Raw genomic sequence first — 18582 nt, forward strand, 5'->3', positions numbered from 1 at the left:
ACTGGATTCAAGCAAGCCTGGCGGAAGACGGCTGAAATGCCAGAAACCGGTCCTAGGAAACTTGTTTCCGGCCCAGGGAAGGCATGGCTTGGCAGTTCGGGCTGGACTGTTACCATGAGGCACAGGGTCAGACTGATTTGCATATGGCCATGTCTGAACTGGGGTGGCAGATTGGGCTAAAGAACGGTGATGGATCAAACCCAGATCTGTGGACTGGGTGTGAGTGTTTGATTGGTTCTGATGCTCCGTCCATCACCACCCCCTTTTGTACCGCTTTGTTCGCCATAAGTTGGCAGGGCATGCTCAGACGTGAGTCCCTTGCTCACTTTGCCACTGGATTCAAGCAAGCCTGGCTGAAGACGGCTGAAATGCCAGAAACCGGTCCTAGGAAACTTGTTTCCGGCCCAGGGAAGGCATGGCTTGGCAGTTCGGGCTGGACTGTTCCCATGAGGCACAGGGTCAGACTGATTTGCATATTACCATGTCTGAACTGGGGTGGCAGAGTGGGCTAAAGAACGGTGATGGATCAAACCCAGATCTGTGGACTGGGTGTGAGTGTTTGATTGGTTCTGATGCTCCGTCCATCACCACCCCCTTTTGTACCGCTTTGTTCGCCATAAGTTGGCAGGGCATGCTCAGACGTGAGTCCCTTGCTCACTTTGCCACTGGATTCAAGCAAGCCTGGCTGAAGACGGCTGAAATGCCAGAAACCGGTCCTAGGAAACTTGTTTCCGGCCCAGGGAAGGCATGGCTTGGCAGTTCGGGCTGGACTGTTCCCATGAGGCACAGGGTCAGACTGATTTGCATATGGCCATGTCTGAACTGGGGTGGCAGAGTGGGATAAAGAACGGTGATGGATCAAACCCAGATCTGTGGACTGGGTGTGAGTGTTTGATTGGTTCTGATGCTCCGTCCATCACCACCCCCTTTTGTACCGCTTTGTTCGCCATAAGTTGGCAGGGCATGCTCAGACGTGAGTCCCTTGCTCACTTTGCCACTGGATTCAAGCAAGCCTGGCTGAAGACGGCTGAAATGCCAGAAACCGGTTCTAGGAAACTTGTTTCCGGCCCAGGGAAGGCATGGCTTGGCAGTTCGGGCTGGACTGTTCCCATGAGGCACAGGGTCAGACTGATTTGCATATGGCCATGTCTGAACTGGGGTGGCAGAGTGGGCTAAAGAACGGTGATGGATCAAACCCAGATCTGTGGACTGGGTGTGAGTGTTTGATTGGTTCTGATGCTCCGTCCATCACCACCCCCTTTTGTACCGCTTTGTTCGCCATAAGTTGGCAGGGCATGCTCAGACGTGAGTCCCTTGCTCACTTTGCCACTGGATTCAAGCAAGCCTGGCTGAAGACGGCTGAAATGCCAGAAACCGGTCCTAGGAAACTTGTTTCCGGCCCAGGGAAGGCATGGCTTGGCAGTTCGGGCTGGACTGTTCCCATGAGGCACAGGGTCAGACTGATTTGCATATGGCCATGTCTGAACTGGGGTGGCAGAGTGGGCTAAAGAACGGTGATGGATCAAACCCAGATCTGTGGACTGGGTGTGAGTGTTTGATTGGTTCTGATGCTCCGTCCATCACCACCCCCTTTTGTACCGCTTTGTTCGCCATAAGTTGGCAGGGCATGCTCAGACGTGAGTCCCTTGCTCACTTTGCCACTGGATTCAAGTAAGCCTGGCTGAAGACGGCTGAAATGCCAGAAACCGGTCCTAGGAAACTTGTTTCCGGCCCAGGGAAGGCATGGCTTGGCAGTTCGGGCTGGACTGTTCCCATGAGGCACAGGGTCAGACTGATTTGCATATGGCCATGTCTGAACTGGGGTGGCAGAGTGGGCTAAAGAACGGTGATGGATCAAACCCAGATCTGTGGACTGGGTGTGAGTGTTTGATTGGTTCTGATGCTCCGTCCATCACCACCCCCTTTTGTACCGCTTTGTTCGCCATAAGTTGGCAGGGCATGCTCAGACGTGAGTCCCTTGCTCACTTTGCCACTAGATTCAAGCAAGCCTGGCTGAAGACGGCTGAAATGCCAGAAACCAGTCCTAGGAAACTTGTTTCCGGCCCAGGGAAGGCATGGCTTGGCACTTCGGGCTGGACTGTTCCCATGAGGCACAGGGTCAGACTGATTTGCATATGGCCATGTCTGAACTGGGGTGGCAGAGTGGGCTAAAGAACGGTGATGGATCAAACCCAGATCTGTGGACTGGGTGTGAGTGTTTGATTGGTTCTGATGCTCCGTCCATCACCACCCCCTTTTGTACCGCACAGTCAAGCCTTGGCATCAGCCACCGCAGGTGCCCTGGGCGGGCTCCAGGAGAGGCCGAGAAATTACTGATCAAGGGAATGAGGGGCTTCATGTTTTTCTCACTTAGATGGTGTCAGCATCTCAGTTAATGTGCACTGTCAGTGGAATGCGTTTCAAAGACCTGTGGATTGGTCATCAGATGTATGTACTCTTGTTTGATAATGTATTCATTTGTTTATTGTGTGTATATACTTACAACATGTATTGTGCAGTTTGCAAACTACAATGCTTCAAGGCACTCAACGCACTAAAAACTCTCGAAAATGAGAGTTTATAGTGCCTTTCTAAAGAAAGCAGAAAGTGGAAGATATTTTGATGGCAAAGGAAATCTGGGACCAGATCTTACAGGAGAACTGCAGGGAAGCTTCAGTTCCTGCAACTGTAGGTGGACATGATGCAAAGATGGCAATAGCGGATTCTGATGCTGTGCCCTGGTGGATCCAATGGTCTACAGGACATGATTCACAAAGGCAAAAATGTAGTCCCGTGGGTTTCCACTTATATTTGGCAGAAAAGTTTGCCTTATTTGGAATTCACAAGGGAGTCCACGGAGAGCCTGGGAAGCTGAGAAAGTCATATTTTCCAGGAGCATTCCAAGAGTAGTAAACATATCAGAAACAGAGTTGTATGTATAAATGGCATCTATAAATGTAGTGGTGAAGTATACAATTCCAGTAAAAATTGTATTTTTATTTACGTCTATAGGGAAAATAGTCTTCCCTGTGGAGAAACCACTTCCCCACCAGTGTTGGGGGTATTCCCTTCCTGTTCGACCCTGAACTAAGATGAATTACTGTCCTTGACAGGAGTAACTATCCAACCATCTTTACTGTTGATATGGGCACTGGATAGAATGGATAATGACAAACACTTGTGGAAGCAAAACTCCTCCACGAAATTTCTGGAACATTTACTCACGTGTGCAAGTTCATGTGCTCATCTTTCTTAGGGTGGGAATCCACGTTCTGAAAATCGCACCATTAAATTCGTGAGCCAGGTTATTTTTGCACCAATATTGGGCCTAAGTGTGCAAATGTGTTCCTCAAAATTGCCACATGGTCTGTTTCCCTGCTTTATAACATCCAGGACAGTAACAGTAACCAGACTCCGCCCTCTACTAGCACCAACAGTGAGGTAACTCAAACCTTTTCAGGGAATAGAGCAGGTTCTCCACTCAATTTAATTTTTAGAAAACTGCAGTTAAGTAATGCACTCTACAGCAGTGGTTCTTAACCTTTTGACTTCTGTTGGCCCCCACTGAATCGTTACTAGAACCCAGGGACCCCCACTGAATTATTCTTGAAATCTGGGGACCCCCACTGAGTCTTACTGGTAGCAGGGTCCTGAGCCTAAGCATTTTCGATTAATTGATCTACACAACAATACAGAAACAAGCATTTATCAAGCAAATACACAAAATCAAATATTTTATTTAATTCACGATTTAGGACGTTTCAAGTGCAAAAAGGAGTATGTGGCTCAGAGGGCCCATTCAGTACCCTCTCTGTGCCACCATCATATTGCAAGCCGGCTTGGTGCTGCTACGTGTGCCTCTACAGATCTTTTGCCGCTTGCCAATCTGCTCTCTACAGTACACGTGCAGATATGCACATGCATGGAAGAACCATAAAGGCGTTGTTGCACCAACTACGTATGAATGCATGATGGATGCCAGCTCTGCCGCTTAGGCATTGTTTGAGTGAGGAACTAGTGTTTCAGAGATGCTGCCAGGGCTGGATGGAATGAGCCCATCCAACCCTGAATGCAGCCCGCGTGCCAATGACATCAGATACAACTATGACATTCACCAATTGCAAGTTCCCAATTGGAGCATAGGCCTTACATTTGTGCTCACACACGTTTCAAGCTTTATCTAACATTTATTAGTAGGCAAGGATTTTGAAACCGATCCATGCAAGGAACCAGATGCAGGAAGAGATTTGTGGGCCATGGCATAGGACATGCACTACACAAGTATATTTCGCTGAGACCTACTCTACTCAAATATTTTTATTTTGCACTTTACTGCACCTGCAAAAACATCAGCAGTGATTGGAGTGACTGATCCCACCATAACGCATGTAACCATAAATATGTAGGGGTGACGTTAGAACAGCCGCGGCCCATGCGCTGGTAAGAGCGTTGGAGTGGTAGGGGTGGGCGGGTGTGGATTTTGACAGACGAGGGAAAATTTATTATTTATTTAATTTTCCTCATCATCATCCATCGAAATCTCCCACCCCCCCCTCCCCGGGTCCATCGCTCTTACCTGCACAGGCCATGGCAGCATTAAAATAGTCAATTACAACTAAGTACGAAGTAGTTTTGCTTGGGTTTCAACATTAATGACGTACGGAGCAGCGGCGGTTCCTCTGCTATGGCAGAGGAGTGCCCCCCCCTGTGAGCTGAGGCTTGGGGCGGAGCCATCGCGGGGGAAGTCCCAGGGTGGTGAAGGGCACTGTTATCAGTGTGCGTGAAGGTTTGGCCGGCAATCTCAGGCCAGCCAAACCGTCATGCGCACTAAAGCTGTCTGCAACCCGATCTGCGTTGAGGGGTTGGAGACAGCAGGCACAGGCTCCCTGTCTCCCTAGGAGTGCAAATCAAGAGTCCTCAGGCCAATCCTTATGCTGCTCTCATGAAATGAGAGCAGTGTCAGGATTCGTCGCAGGGGAGTCTGGGAGCCTGTGCTGCCTGCAGTGAAGCCTGAAGATCGAAAGAGCAGCGATGCGGCAAGTAAGTTCTTATTTGTATTTTTATTTTTTTTATCCTCCGTTGTCTTTTGTTCACCCGCCCCGCCCCGCCTCTCTACCCTGACATTAGCCGCCACTGATATAGAGGCAGGTATTAACTGCGTATAACCATTAAAAAAGCAACAGTTCTCTTACAGACATTCATGTAGTAGGCCTAGAGCCACAAAGGCCTGATTTAATGCTGGCGTAAACTCAAGAGTATAAGTTCAATTCCGCCTTAGGTTCCAGCCAGACTCGTAGAGGATGCCAGTGGTAAGAGGCGATGAGGGAATCAAATCTTGCCATTGGTTATGTGTTTGGGCCTGGAAGGCAACTTCAGTTAAGAAGCCATTCAGCATTAGCCCATTCTTCTGTGTCCACTCTGGGCACTTAAACGAGTGGACACAACAGAGAAGGAACTGAGAGGTCACTCATAGACAAAGAGATATGAATGAAGAAGAGGCTCTGACGTCTCCCAAATCGTCCTGGATGAGCAGGACAGAAACATTTCTAGCCTAGCCCATTGTTCTCTATTAGAAAACAGAAGAACTTCTCACCGAAAGGTTTTGATGGTTTTATTGCCAACACCAAATGATCTGGGGGATAACACTCATTTGCAATGATTCCAAGCTCATTCCACCTGCTTACCAAGACAATCTGTGTGACGCATTCCAGCTGGAGATTGTAAGGCTTTCAGTCTGAGGATGGATTCATTAAATGCATCAATTAGTGGACCACCATTCTTTCCAGGATAGAATAGAAATAGGCAAGGATGTTCAACAATTGATTGATAATTACCCAGGGCTATAGGTGGTTTTGCTTGGCCTGGAATGAAGTCAAGTAATGAATTGATCCCTTGGTTCTATTGATGGTGCAAGAAAATAGTTGATAACGCAGGCCACAGGTTTGGCCTAAGTGCCCACGCTATTTTTGCCCAGCCAAAAGGAAAAATGCAATCTCTGAAACCTGTAAAAGGGCTTGGAAGAGAGGACTGGCAGAGACAAGATAAAATAATTCGGGAGATAAAGTGAGAGTTTGGAAAACAGAAGTCATGCTGAGAACCTGATCTGAGATGGCTGGAGATGCCTTACTGGGATATTGTGATTATCGGAAAGGAGGAGTAGTTCCTCTGCCAGACAGACACACATAGTTGCACTGTTTGGCCAGAGTATGTGTCACTGGGAGATCTGTAGTTCAGATCGTAATGCCCTCACACAGCTGTTGGGGTGTCATGCTTCATCATTGGGCGCTCCTCGTCAGGCCGGCGCTGCAATGCCTGACGGGCCTGGTGGCTGCTTTAGCAGAGATCTTTTGATCTGAGAATGCCGTAAATGATAAGTGCAAGTGGGCAGTATGAGTGGTTAGTTCTAGTGTATGAAAAGTGACTTAAAATAGGCTCTGGAAGCCACAGGCAATCTATTTGATCAGATATGGGCCCCTGGACTAAGTAAAAACAGTGGTGCTAGCTTATGGTCCTTAGGTACCAGAATAGCGCTAGTATCATGCGATCAACATGTTTCGTGCGATCTATGCCCAACCGTAAGGCGGCACTTCTTCAGGACCTTAATAATCAGTGAAGCCCCTTGTTGGGGCTGGTAGTCTCCCCGCTACTTGAGGACAACCTAGTTATGTATGCCGGTATCCCCTGCTTGGGAGACAGTGAAGTACTCCACCAAAAAGTAGGAGACAAAGGTGGTAGAAAAACAAACAAACAGGCAACATAAGGACTCCGTGTATCACAGTGAGTGCAAAAGTCAATACAAGAGCAATCGTGTGTTAGAAAGTACTTCTGGGCAAGGTGTCAAAGAGCTGCTAGCAACTGCGGACAGGAAACCACCCCTTGTCACCAGGGGTACTATCAATGTCACAAATGTGACTGAACTAACTTGACAAGGTACTAGGTAACTGTCAAGGAGTAGGTAGAAACTAACAAAATACAAAATAATAAAAAGTAGTGCTTGCACGCATCTAATAATCATGGGACTAATTAAAACATTCTTAGACAAGCGTTCGTCTTGTCCATGGCATCAGGGCAGAACAGTGTCATGTAGCCCTTGTGTGACTTACCTCAAATCGAGGTGTCTGATTCTTCATAGGAGGACTGGAGGGTCCCGATCACACTGGGGGACACCTTCAAAAAGACACACCATGGGTGGAGCCGATTGATCTTATCAGTAAGTACACAGCCTGCGCGTTCACATTGGTCTAGGAGAACCTAGGCTCTACGCTCTTCCATATGCCAAATAATCTGCTTCCCTATAGTACCAATGTTGATTTACATTGGGCCACCACTCGGTGTGGTATAACTGAGGACGTGTGTAGTCTAAAAAACCCTGTCATGCACGGACCCTAGAGCGCGCTAATAGGTGCGTGATCGGGCAAGGATCATGTGTCAAGGTAAAAATCACGTTTAAAGTTTCAACAATGAGCGTCTCTGGATAAGTAAACGTGTATAAACACGGATATCATGAGTGGTTTACACTGTCAGGTATCTGCTTAAATTTGCGTGATTGCGGTCTTAAAAGCGTGATTAATTACCTCTGGCGGCGACATGTGGGGTGATCAGTGCACCGGTAGTATACATCTATTTGTTGAAAATCACTAACGGTGGCTGTGTGATGACCCTCAACGGGCGCGCATAACGCACTACCTAAGAGGCTTGTGTTACAGGGACCACGATAGAAAGTTGAAGAGACTAACTCCCTTTCCCTATTCCACTTATTTGGTTTGTCTATCGGACACTGAGCGGTGACGCTAGGTAGGAGGGAGAATGAGGTTGGTGACGGACTCGACATAGTCCATATTTGTGTATATGGTGATGGAGTCATCTATTTGTGTAATTGTCTGTATGGGTACTTTTCAGAGGCTGAGATGATATAGTGCCACACTGCTGTAGTTCACGTGTTGAATTCAGCCCAGGGTATGTCATCGTTGAGTCCTTGTGACTGGGATGAAAGGCTGAAAATCCATCGCTGTTCCATTTCAAACAGCTTCTGTGTGCTACACGACTAAAATGAGTTGTCACTTCCTTTCTCACCCACACAGGCCAGAGGATATGCACTGGACTGGACAGTGATAGAAAGTAGCACCTCTTAGAGCACACAGAACGCCCAACAGGGTGCTTCACTGATTATTAAGGTCCTGAAGAAGTGCCGCCCGATGGTTGGGCGTAGATGGCATGAAACATGTTGACCGCATGATACTAGCGCTATCCTGGTACCTAAGGACCATAAGATAGCACCACTGTTTTACTTAGTCCTGGGGCCCATATCTGATTAAATAGATTGCCTGTGGGTTCCAGAGCCTATTTTAAGTCACTTTTCATACACCAGAACTAACCACTCACACTGCCTACTTGCACTCGTCATTTACGGCATCCTCAGATCAAAAGATCTCCATTAGAGCTGCCACCAGGCCCGTCAGGCATTGCAGCGCCGGCCTGACGAGGAGCGCCCAATGATGAAGCATGACACCCCAACAGGTGTGTGAGGTCATTATGATCTGAACTACAGATCTCCCAGCGACACATACTCTGGCCAAACAGTGCAACTACGTGCGTCTGTCTGGCAGAGAAACTGCCCCTCCTTTCTGATAATCATGATATTAGCCCCTGGAGGAGCACTGGAGTAGGACCTCTTTAAAGATAAGCTCTTCCGCCGCCCCGCCCCCCCACCCCCCCACTTTGATTTAAGACTTACCGGGATATTGGACATGTTCTTGATGAGAAGATTATTGGGAGTTTTACAAGGATTCTGAGAAGTTGCAGGAGAGGATTCTTGTTTGCAAATTATTATAGACGATGACTCCATGAGAAATTCTTAGAGCATGCACGCTGAAACAGACATGGGCAACAGGGCCATAATGGAGAGGCAAATTACTCCAACATGGTGTAGTTATTTTAGATCAGTGTCCAAGTAGGGTTACATTTACAAGGTGTAGTTACAAGTGCATCTGAAGTTAGGCATAAAGTTGCTGGGTTAAGCCTGGGAGTCAAAGTCTTGATGGAAGAGCATAGTTATCAGTTTCTTGCACAATCGTGAGTGGTGGCTTTTAACTCGTGCCTGCAAGCAGGATGCTTCAGTCTTCTGGTTCCTACTATTGCAGGAGTCGGCCTGTTGTCTGTGAGTTGATATATTTGCAATTTAGGATCTGATTGTATGGTTGTATGGTGGTGATGAACAGTTTGCACAGATAGTCTGGGCCTTATATTAGCATGGTTATACGTCACATGCAAATAGATAGGTTTAAATGAATAGTGAATGTCATGTTTATATGGTGATCTACTCGGAAAGAGAGGATGTGGGCTACTGGGTAAATTGTCGAACGCTGTTCATTGTCATGTTGGAAAAATAGTTATGCTTGACATTGCCAAACCAAACCTACATGACACGTTCTAGTTCAGGCATTGAGCGGTTCTGAGTTGAAGCTCAACCACATACTGGTCTCTTTCTAAGGTGCACAATGTGCAGCTGTGTAGTTCGGTCCAGTTGTTTAAATGCGTGTCTTCCTCTGACAGGTCCATGGGAAGTGTGTGTGCCAACACAACACAGCGGGGGATCACTGCGAGAGGTGTGCACCCCTCTACAACGACCTGCTGTGGAAACCCGGTGATGGAAAAACTGGGGAGCCCAATGAATGCCAAAGTAAGTTGGAATTGCTTCTTATCTTCTATAGTTATGGTTGATGTATAAACATGAGAATACACTGCAGGAAGTTAATGTAAGGGTTCTGTGAGTCTGTGCACTTCTGTTTACCTAAGCAATCAGATAACATCTACTAGAAATTAGAAACTTTAAATCAGGTTTTGGAGGGGGCACCAAGCAGCTCACAAAGTAGTGGTTAAAGTGTATTGTTGGGAATAAAAGGGGACCGATGGCTTTTGGAAACGCCAACCTATCAGCTCCACCTCAGAGCCTTTCAAAAAATACCTTTCCTGTATGGAGTTCATTATTTACAATATTAACTAGAATGGATTTTTCAATGCAATGTTTGGTCATGATTTGTGTATAGTCAATACTATGGCAACACTCTGTAGACTTGTTCCCATGATTTGCACTGTGTTTGCTGACTTTAAAGGTAAACAATGTGTACCACAAATCTTTTTCCCCGCAGGGAATCACAACGCGGTCGTCACAACGATCGCGTTGTGATTCCGCTTACCATTACTCTGCAAGTCGGAACAACGACTTGCGTGGGAGGAGGAGGGGAGGTGTTGGATTTAAAATCCAACACCTTCCCTATTGTCCGCACAGACTGGAGTTGGAATAGTAAATTATACAATTCTAACATCCAGTGCCCCCCCTCCGCAAGTCGTTATTCCGACTTGCGGAGTAATGGTATGCAGAATCACAGCGCTGTCGTTGTGACGACCGCGTTGTGATTCCCTGCGGGGAAAAAGAATGCGGGATAACAACACACATTCGACTTTAAAGGCTCCTTTTATATCCTGGTTACCATGCCTGTGTTAGCCCTTGCTACTCTGTATAACACAAGGGATGACAATCTCGTTTAAAAATAATTGCCTATCTACTTCCTCTCCTCTTGTTTTGCTGCTAGTGCGCAGTTACCCCTGCTGGGTGCCAGCGCTTTATAAATCCCTCATTCATTCATTCAATCTCATGTGAGAAATGGCACTGGTGCTTCATTGTGTCCTCTCTTTTCACAGAAAAATAGGTAAACAATCCTTCCACAGACACAATGTGTAACCTCTGCATTAAAACAAACAAACTATTGTATCTTTTGAGTGCAAGATGCTGCTTACCTTTTCAGCGGCCGCACCGCTCAGAGCCGCGGGCTGTGTTGCCCTGGTGGCGCAGCGCCCATGCCTTCTACCTGCTGGAATGGGGCTTAAGCAGAGAGCGGCCTTGCTGGAGGACACTGGGGCAGATCAGGCTGAGTCCTTTCTCTGGCATTCACTGCTGGCTCTCCGCTAGGTCACGCAAGGGCTTCTTGGGTGAGTCAACTCGCCTGGTGTGCGGCGTCTCTGAAAAGCTTCACACAGTCGATTAGTTCTTTTGTGTTTAAATTGTGGTGCAACTACGGTGATTGTCAGAAATTAGACTGCATAACATAATTTTCTTTTTTAAATAAACCAGCAGTCAACTATTCCAGGCCATATTTTCTTTGTTGTATTCCATGAAGCTGCGTTAGTTTGTTAGCGCTTCCCAAGGAACATGGTGAACCAGAACAAGTTCTTCTTGTGTCGCGATTGCTTCCAGGCTTGTTGCTTGCTCATTGGACTCGTTGGTTTCTTCTTGCTGAGCTCTTTCTTGTTCAGCTTTGAATTTCACCCTGGAGACTCCTGCTCATCTTGTTGTCCGGCATGTTTCATTGGTGGGTTGTTTATGAGCGTCAGATTTTTCCCCTTTCTCTGCATTTTTCCTTCAGCTTCACCCCATGGCTTTTTAAAAATCCTGGATCCTAGGGTTGTGGCTAAAAGCATCAGGACCTACCTTTACGTCAAAATGTACCAGAAGCCGTCACTCTGAATACCAGCCCTAGACATCGACATTAGTTATTGGCAGTACTCAAATGAATTACTTTTCAAATACACTAAGTTGAAATGAATAATTTTATATCAATCTAAGCTAAGATTAGTTGATCACCACTTCTCACGATTTGATAATGAGAATGTGATATCTATACATTTTGAGGAAATTAGCCATCGTGATAATTATCAAGCCTGATCCTTTTTTATTCTTGAAGATTGAAGATTTTCTTGATAAATATAGTCATGATGAACTGAAACACTGCTCTTCTCCAACAATTTCAAAAGAACCCCTATGTGCACAGTAAATATACATATGCTGGCAAAAACTAACCACAGTTCATTAACATATTTGTAGTTCTGAGGTCTTCTATTGTATAATAATATTTTAAGAAAATATTTGTCCACTAAAGTAATTGTAAATTAAAGCAATATACATTAGCATCGCAACAATAACAACAAAGTAAAAAATATATTATTCAAACCCTTCGTAAATAATTCTAAATATTCACAATGTTTCATGGAAAGATAATAACACTGATAGAAAAAAATAATATCATATGAAAACAAATAAAGCAAATGAGTCGAAATAAAATAATTTGTAAATAAAGTTAAAATATTTTAAATATTTTAAATAAACACAAATTAAAACCATAGAATATACACTTAAAGAAAAAATATTTTTCTATATAAACAATCAGAGATAGATACAAATCTAATGATCGTCTGCAAGCCAATGCCCTGACCTCATAGACGTCTCTTCAACTAACACATTACATTGGTGTCTCTCAAACTATGAAAATCCTTAATTTAATAAATAACTGTGTTTCTCGAAAAGATCATAGAACCAAACTATGTCATGAGTTACATGTAGACTCAGGCATAATCTTAATTACGGTGTAAATTCCGTAATTCCACTTTACTCTTTGACGTGGAATTACTAATAATAATGTGATTACGTCTGCTTGCATAATGAAGCTTAATTTGGGGGAAAACAATCCTACCATAAGGGCACATTTAGCAACCACGAGCAACTGCAAGTGGCCGCTCGTGCTTGCCATTTGTGTTCTGCTGCATTTAGCACCATTTGACGCAAAAAGCATCCTCGTGACCATTTGGATGTGAGGGTACATTTTATGCTAAGAGACTAGTGCTAAATGCTAGGAGTAAGTTGGGGGAAAATTCTTAGCCAACAGCACATTTAACGCTATTTCTTAGTGCAAAATGCCTTCTCTCACCCATTTTGGAAGACATTGGGGCATTCTGTGATAAGAAAATAGCCCTAGATGCAGGGGGTCAGTTGGGTGAAAATCTTACCCCAAGATACTTTTAGCGAGCATCTGTTCGCACTTGTTATTAATTTTCTATTGCTTTTTTATCACAATTTCTTAGTACAAAATGCATTCCTGTGCCCTATTTAGATGCAAGGGGGCATTGTTGCGTTCAGAAATAGTGCTAACTGCAGAATTACAGTTCTTGTGTAATTATGTGTAATCTCGTGGAATTTTTAAATGATTCCGAGTGATTAAACTAGGCTGAATTACGCCCACCCCTAGTTACATATTTATACGGATGCAATTGTTGTATTTTCTTTTGGGCTATGATTTTAGCAATCATGCATAAAGTTTCCTAGGGAGTTAAACCTAAAGAGGCCTATTTTTAATATCTGAACATCCAGTGTTGAAGTAATTGTTCCTTCCCTATCTAGACTCTTCATTTGATTGTATCACACCAATTTTAGGGGAGATGTTTAGTTGTTGACACAGCAGTTTTATGCCTAACTTTAAAAGATTGATATGAGACAAAGCCATCCAGTTGCCAAAGATCAACGGACTGGTCTTACGTCTATGCTCTGATTGGTCTTTATAAAAAAAAAATCCTCATTTGTATCTTTTAGCTTGATATTTGTATGTATTATTTTAATTTATGGTAATGTTTATGTTCTACATTGTAAATGCTTCGACATATTATTGTAATTAGATTGCTTTGCTTTCAAACTTTAGAATGTGTGCATACTAGGTTCAATCAATCTAGAAAAACAATAATGGGCATATTAGTTCTGCTTTTTACATTGATTAAACAACAATTTGAGGATTGCTTACTACTATATCAGCTAGGTTATATGTTTAGCTATGACATCATTAACATTGCTTTAACATTAATATATACACCATTTTCATTCAGGATAACCCTCATGTCTAACTTTGCTATTATACTATATAGAAAGAGATTTTAAAACCGCCATATTAATGAAATACCTGCATGTGTGCTTGCACATGCTCCTTCGACTTGTACCAAATATATGATGATTATGAAAAACATTTTTAAATACATTTTGATTAATTCAAGTAATTAAAAAAAGACAAATAAATAGCTAGCTGCCTTTTTCAGTTAATGTTTTAAAAGGTACACTCGGCCTTATGGTGGCAAAACGCAATATAGCAAGAAATTGAGGTTCTGATGTTAGACCAACCCTGAGAGATTAGGAAGAGGATATGGATTGGTGCGAGTGGAGCGGGTTGTCTATAAAAGTATGGGGTGACCCCATAAGTTGTCCAAAATCTGGGGATGTTGGAATACCGATATGGGGATGTTGTGCCTGCCTATTCGGGCAACCACTCAGCTGGAAGAGGAGTGACTCCGTATGGAGATGGCCGAGCCTACGCCCTACCAATTATTATTCTGAATATCTTTTTTGAGAATGTATGTAAATAACTGTCAATCATGTATGTATTGCCACACTTGTCCACCTGCAAGACTTAAACTGCTGCTATTCTGCTTTCTACTCATAATAACAAGCATTTACAATGCAATAGTCTCGGCATTGGTAAAGTTAGAGCTATTGGCATTGCTCATGACATTATTTTTGTTTATGTTTTTGTTTTTAAAACATTTAAAGAAACGCCATTGTTATTTACAATGTCAATAGCTTAATCACTCTCCAATGCGAGACCTATTGCATTTGCACCCACACACAGATTAAGCTATTGACATTGTAAATAACAATGCCGTTTCTTTACATGTTTTAAAAACATAAACAAAAATAATGTCATGAGCAATTCCAATAGCTCTAACTTTAACAATGCCGAGACCGTTGCATTGTAAATGCTTGTTCTTTTTAAAAGATGGGCTACAGGCGCGCAACACCCATTGGACTCAAAGGGCTTCGCCCCCCCTCTGTGGCAGCCGGGATGAGACAGCTTCCTGGGCACACACAGCCGCACCCAAGCACTTCACAGGCCTTTAAAAGACCATTTGCATGTTAATGAGGCCTCGCTGTTGTTTCACCCCTTTAAGAGCCCCTGCAGCCCCTCTCTGAATTTGGGATGTCAAATGGGAAATGCCCAGTGGAAAGTCCTGGCTCCCCCTGCCACTGAGAGGTGTGATCTTGGGCGAGGCCGCTCTATTTACAAACCCTTCTGTTGCCCAATGCAAGAACTGAAGGGCCTGAGGGCAGAAACCGCAGCTGGGAAGCAGGAAGTAATTAAACTCAGGACTGGAGGTAACATGTGACAGACACTCGAGCAAAGCCTCAGGGCCAGTAAAATCTAGGACGCCCGACTCCCTACTTCCACAAACTCAGGACTGGAGGTAACATGTGACAGACACTCTCGAGCAAAGCCTCGGAGTCCAGTACTGTCTGCACCTCCACAAAAACTAAGGATCAAGCGGTGGCCGGCTCATCCAACTTCCAAAACCTTGCCACTATTTTCATCCCAAGATTTGAAAACTTATGAAGCATCTACAATTCCCAAACACTGCTCTTATTCGCCAGATTGAAAACAAATGTTAAATACCCAACGCTGGGATGCTCCTGTCACAAGAACCGAGTCAGGGATGCCAACGGTAGCTCCACAAAGCTCCCTGCAACTCCCCAAAATGCACTTCGACGCCTCGTCATGGGTAATAAGCGCGATATAAATAAAATTACAAATTACAGCAGCCACGCTGGCCTCCTCGTCGCATGCGTCCCGCCCTCAGAGTCCTCTGGAGCTGCTTGTTAGCCGAAGGGCCCGAAGTCAGGGCCCTGGTACCAGCCGTGCGAAGCGGAAGACAATTACAGCTTATTAGGGTCCCGTCAAGGCCGGCTTACCAAAACAGGGAGTTTTACCAGCTATCTCCAACAGAGAACAGACTGAAGGATTGTCTCACCTAATTACGGGCTGCGGGGCCCTCTTTGTCCGCCTCGGCACGGTTGTCCGATCGCTTTTCTCCGGCCTCTGGCTCCACTCGAGCTGGAAGTGTGCTAATTAGAAAAGAAATGGCCGCAGCGCCCCTGTCAGCTCTCGTTAACAGCAGAAGACAAAGCTCGGGATACGTCCGCGACGGAGCCCTACGTACTCCCTGCTCCAGCGCTCATTAGCACGGAGTCTGGGGCCTGAGGAGACCCTGGGATAGGCCTTGGAAGTTGGACGGATAGAAAACGGAGGGCCGTGAGAGGGGTGAGGTAAGAGAGGCGCTCCTTAAAATGGGTGCGGTCAGAGGTGGGCGAGCCGCGGAAAGCTCGAGCCAGGCTCGAGCCTGAAGTCTGTCTCAGCTCGAGAGCCTCTTGGAACGTGGGGTCCAGAATGAGACAAGCTTTCACGGGAGTTCTTTGCGGCCTAGCGGCCTCAGTTGTGGTACATCCAATATAGTGAACCAGTTTCGAATCCGATCCAGGGCTTGCTCAGTTTCTTGTTGATTTAAAAAAAAAACAAGGCAGAGCAAAAGGCACACCACTGCCTTTCTCCGAGGCAGAGCAGAAATGCCTCGGAGAAACGCAGTGTCCTTTTCGGATTCGGGGGCGTGTTTTGCTGTTATCTCCTCTTGCCATTGGCTGGAGGAGATAATTAGCCTTTCTGCAAAAAACACGCCCCCCCGATCCGAAAAGGACGGGGCCTAATCGGAATGACTGACCTCTTCTCCAATGGCTGGCCAGCATTCAAGAGGCCAGCCAATGGAGAACAGGGGAGAAGAGGGGCGGGTGCAAGCCCGTCTTCTCCAAGTCATTAAATCTCGCGAGCGAGACTGCGCAAGCGCAGCCTTCGCTAGCTGAGACCTAAAAAAGAGATATTAAAAAAAAAAGTTTTTTATGTAAAAGTCTTTGCTAAGTAAAATATGTATGAGCAAATTATCATGTTGAAAAATGTAAAGTCTGTTGCGGGTTTAGTCACCTTTGTTTGTCTTCCGAAGTTGAATAAGTGGTTTGCTTCCTGTTGCTTTTAGCCCTTACCGCATGTTTTAAATAAGAAAATCAGTCTTTAATCGTTTTACATTAAATATCCTATATCAATTTTTTTATTTAACTAAACATACACAGTGATACTCTGTTTCAACAAACAAATGAAATGATTCCTCAGGGTCGGCCGCAATTTTATACAAGCATTACATAAGTGTAGTGACCATGGATCAATACAACTGGACAATAAATGATGGAGAGCAACAAAAAGTAATGAGTGTAGAAAATTGTTAAATGGCGAATGGAGACAGAGAACCCATCCACATGGTCTCCAAACTGCCCATTGATTGAATAATAAATAAACAGATAATGTCATTTAAATAGATAAGTTGGGTTGCACATGCCCCCAGGTTAATGACATGGGATACACTGCTGCTCCTAATGAAAACAGAGCTCTGTATATTATTGTGGTACAGTTATTCCCTGATCACAAATAGCCTGGTGCTCCTGCACCCGGCCTTTCCAGGTGCGGATACACAAGAACTGATTTTACAAGGCAGAAATTATTGGCAGTAAATTCGCAGCAGGCTTTGGCTGCATTAGATACAAAAAACAGGGGTATGCACAAATGACCCTCCTATACCTGGGCATGAAACATCTACAGAAAGTACAAGGAAAAAGTATGGAGGGATCAATCGCTCATTTGTTTTAGCCCAAGGGACCATAAATTACCTTGGCTTTTAATATTTTTGTGAAATTATTCATAATTTTGCAAGATATAAATATCCATCGGCGGGACTCTGGTACATAAATTTACACATGAACTAAACACAAAACAAAATATACATATACACATACCAATCAAACATAAATCATGATCACAACAAAAACATATATACAATATATACAACATATACACTACCCTAACTATAACATATACACATGTACACTCATAAGTCCGAGTGTTACATTCAGAGGTAGTTCTCTTTGCGACAAAGGTATCACACCTCTCTCTTATTCACTTTATATGCGCATGTCAATTGGCACCTAATTCAAAAAATGGTTGGACTCCTCCTATATCTGTCGATGCAGTCGCGGTCACGTTTCAGCCCACTATTTCTTTTCGGCTTCCTCAGGACAAGGGTAAACTCTGTCTGTAGTCTTATCCAGACTCTCAGGGTTAGGACAAATCCTTTTCAAAGAGGGTCTACAGTCTCCCCATATCTCTAGTCCATGCTTCCTCTGGATACCTTTAATGCCTTCAACGCTTCGAATGCCATCAACTCTCCTCGGACAGCGGCCGTATGATATTGGTTAGACGGGAGCAGTAAGGAACGGGCCTGTCCCCGACGGTACCGCACGACAGGGAGTGAGGTGCAGGCCCGGCGAGTGACTATAGGAGAGTTGATGGCATTCGAAGCTAGTGAGACATATAGAAATTAATAGTCTCTCATAGGCTCCTATCTGAATCTCCACATGAAGCCACTGCTTTAATTTGACACCTGCTTAAGCAAATAGGGCATACCATGCAGAATTTTCCATGGTTATTCTGTGTCTGTACAGCTATTCCCCATTCCCAGCAGTCTGACTTGTAATAGGTGGAGTTCCATGTGGAGATAACAGCTGGTAATTGTATTTCCGGTTGCTGAGAACCTCAGCCTTGAATTCCACCTGTCTCACAATCAGTGTATATGTGCAAAACTTTGGAACACTGCTTCCAAACATTTCAGGTAATTATGTGCAATACATCACAGATTTTCTGGAATGTGTGGAACTGGGGGCTCCCCCCCAGGACCCCAGAGTGGCATAGTTAGAAAAGTGGGGATTACATTTGTTAACAGCTTGTCCTTTAGATCTCAAGTTAAAGCTTGACAGGCACCTGTTTCGGCATCTTGCAGGTC

General features: G+C 44.7%; 1 protein-coding gene across 1 annotated transcript in view; it reads left to right on the forward strand.

The window, feature by feature from the left end:
* LOC146797419 (netrin-4-like) overlaps positions 1-18582 on the forward strand; it is a 311780-nt gene that overhangs the window by 143904 nt on the left and 149294 nt on the right. Inside the window, exon 4 of the mRNA XM_085624438.1 lies at positions 9553-9679. Coding sequence (XP_085480564.1) covers positions 9553-9679 — 127 coding nt within the window. The remainder of the gene's footprint in view (positions 1-9552; positions 9680-18582) is intronic.

This window comes from Triturus cristatus, chromosome 9 (genome assembly GCF_964204655.1).
Source record: "Triturus cristatus chromosome 9, aTriCri1.1, whole genome shotgun sequence".
NCBI lineage: Eukaryota > Metazoa > Chordata > Amphibia > Caudata > Salamandridae > Triturus > Triturus cristatus.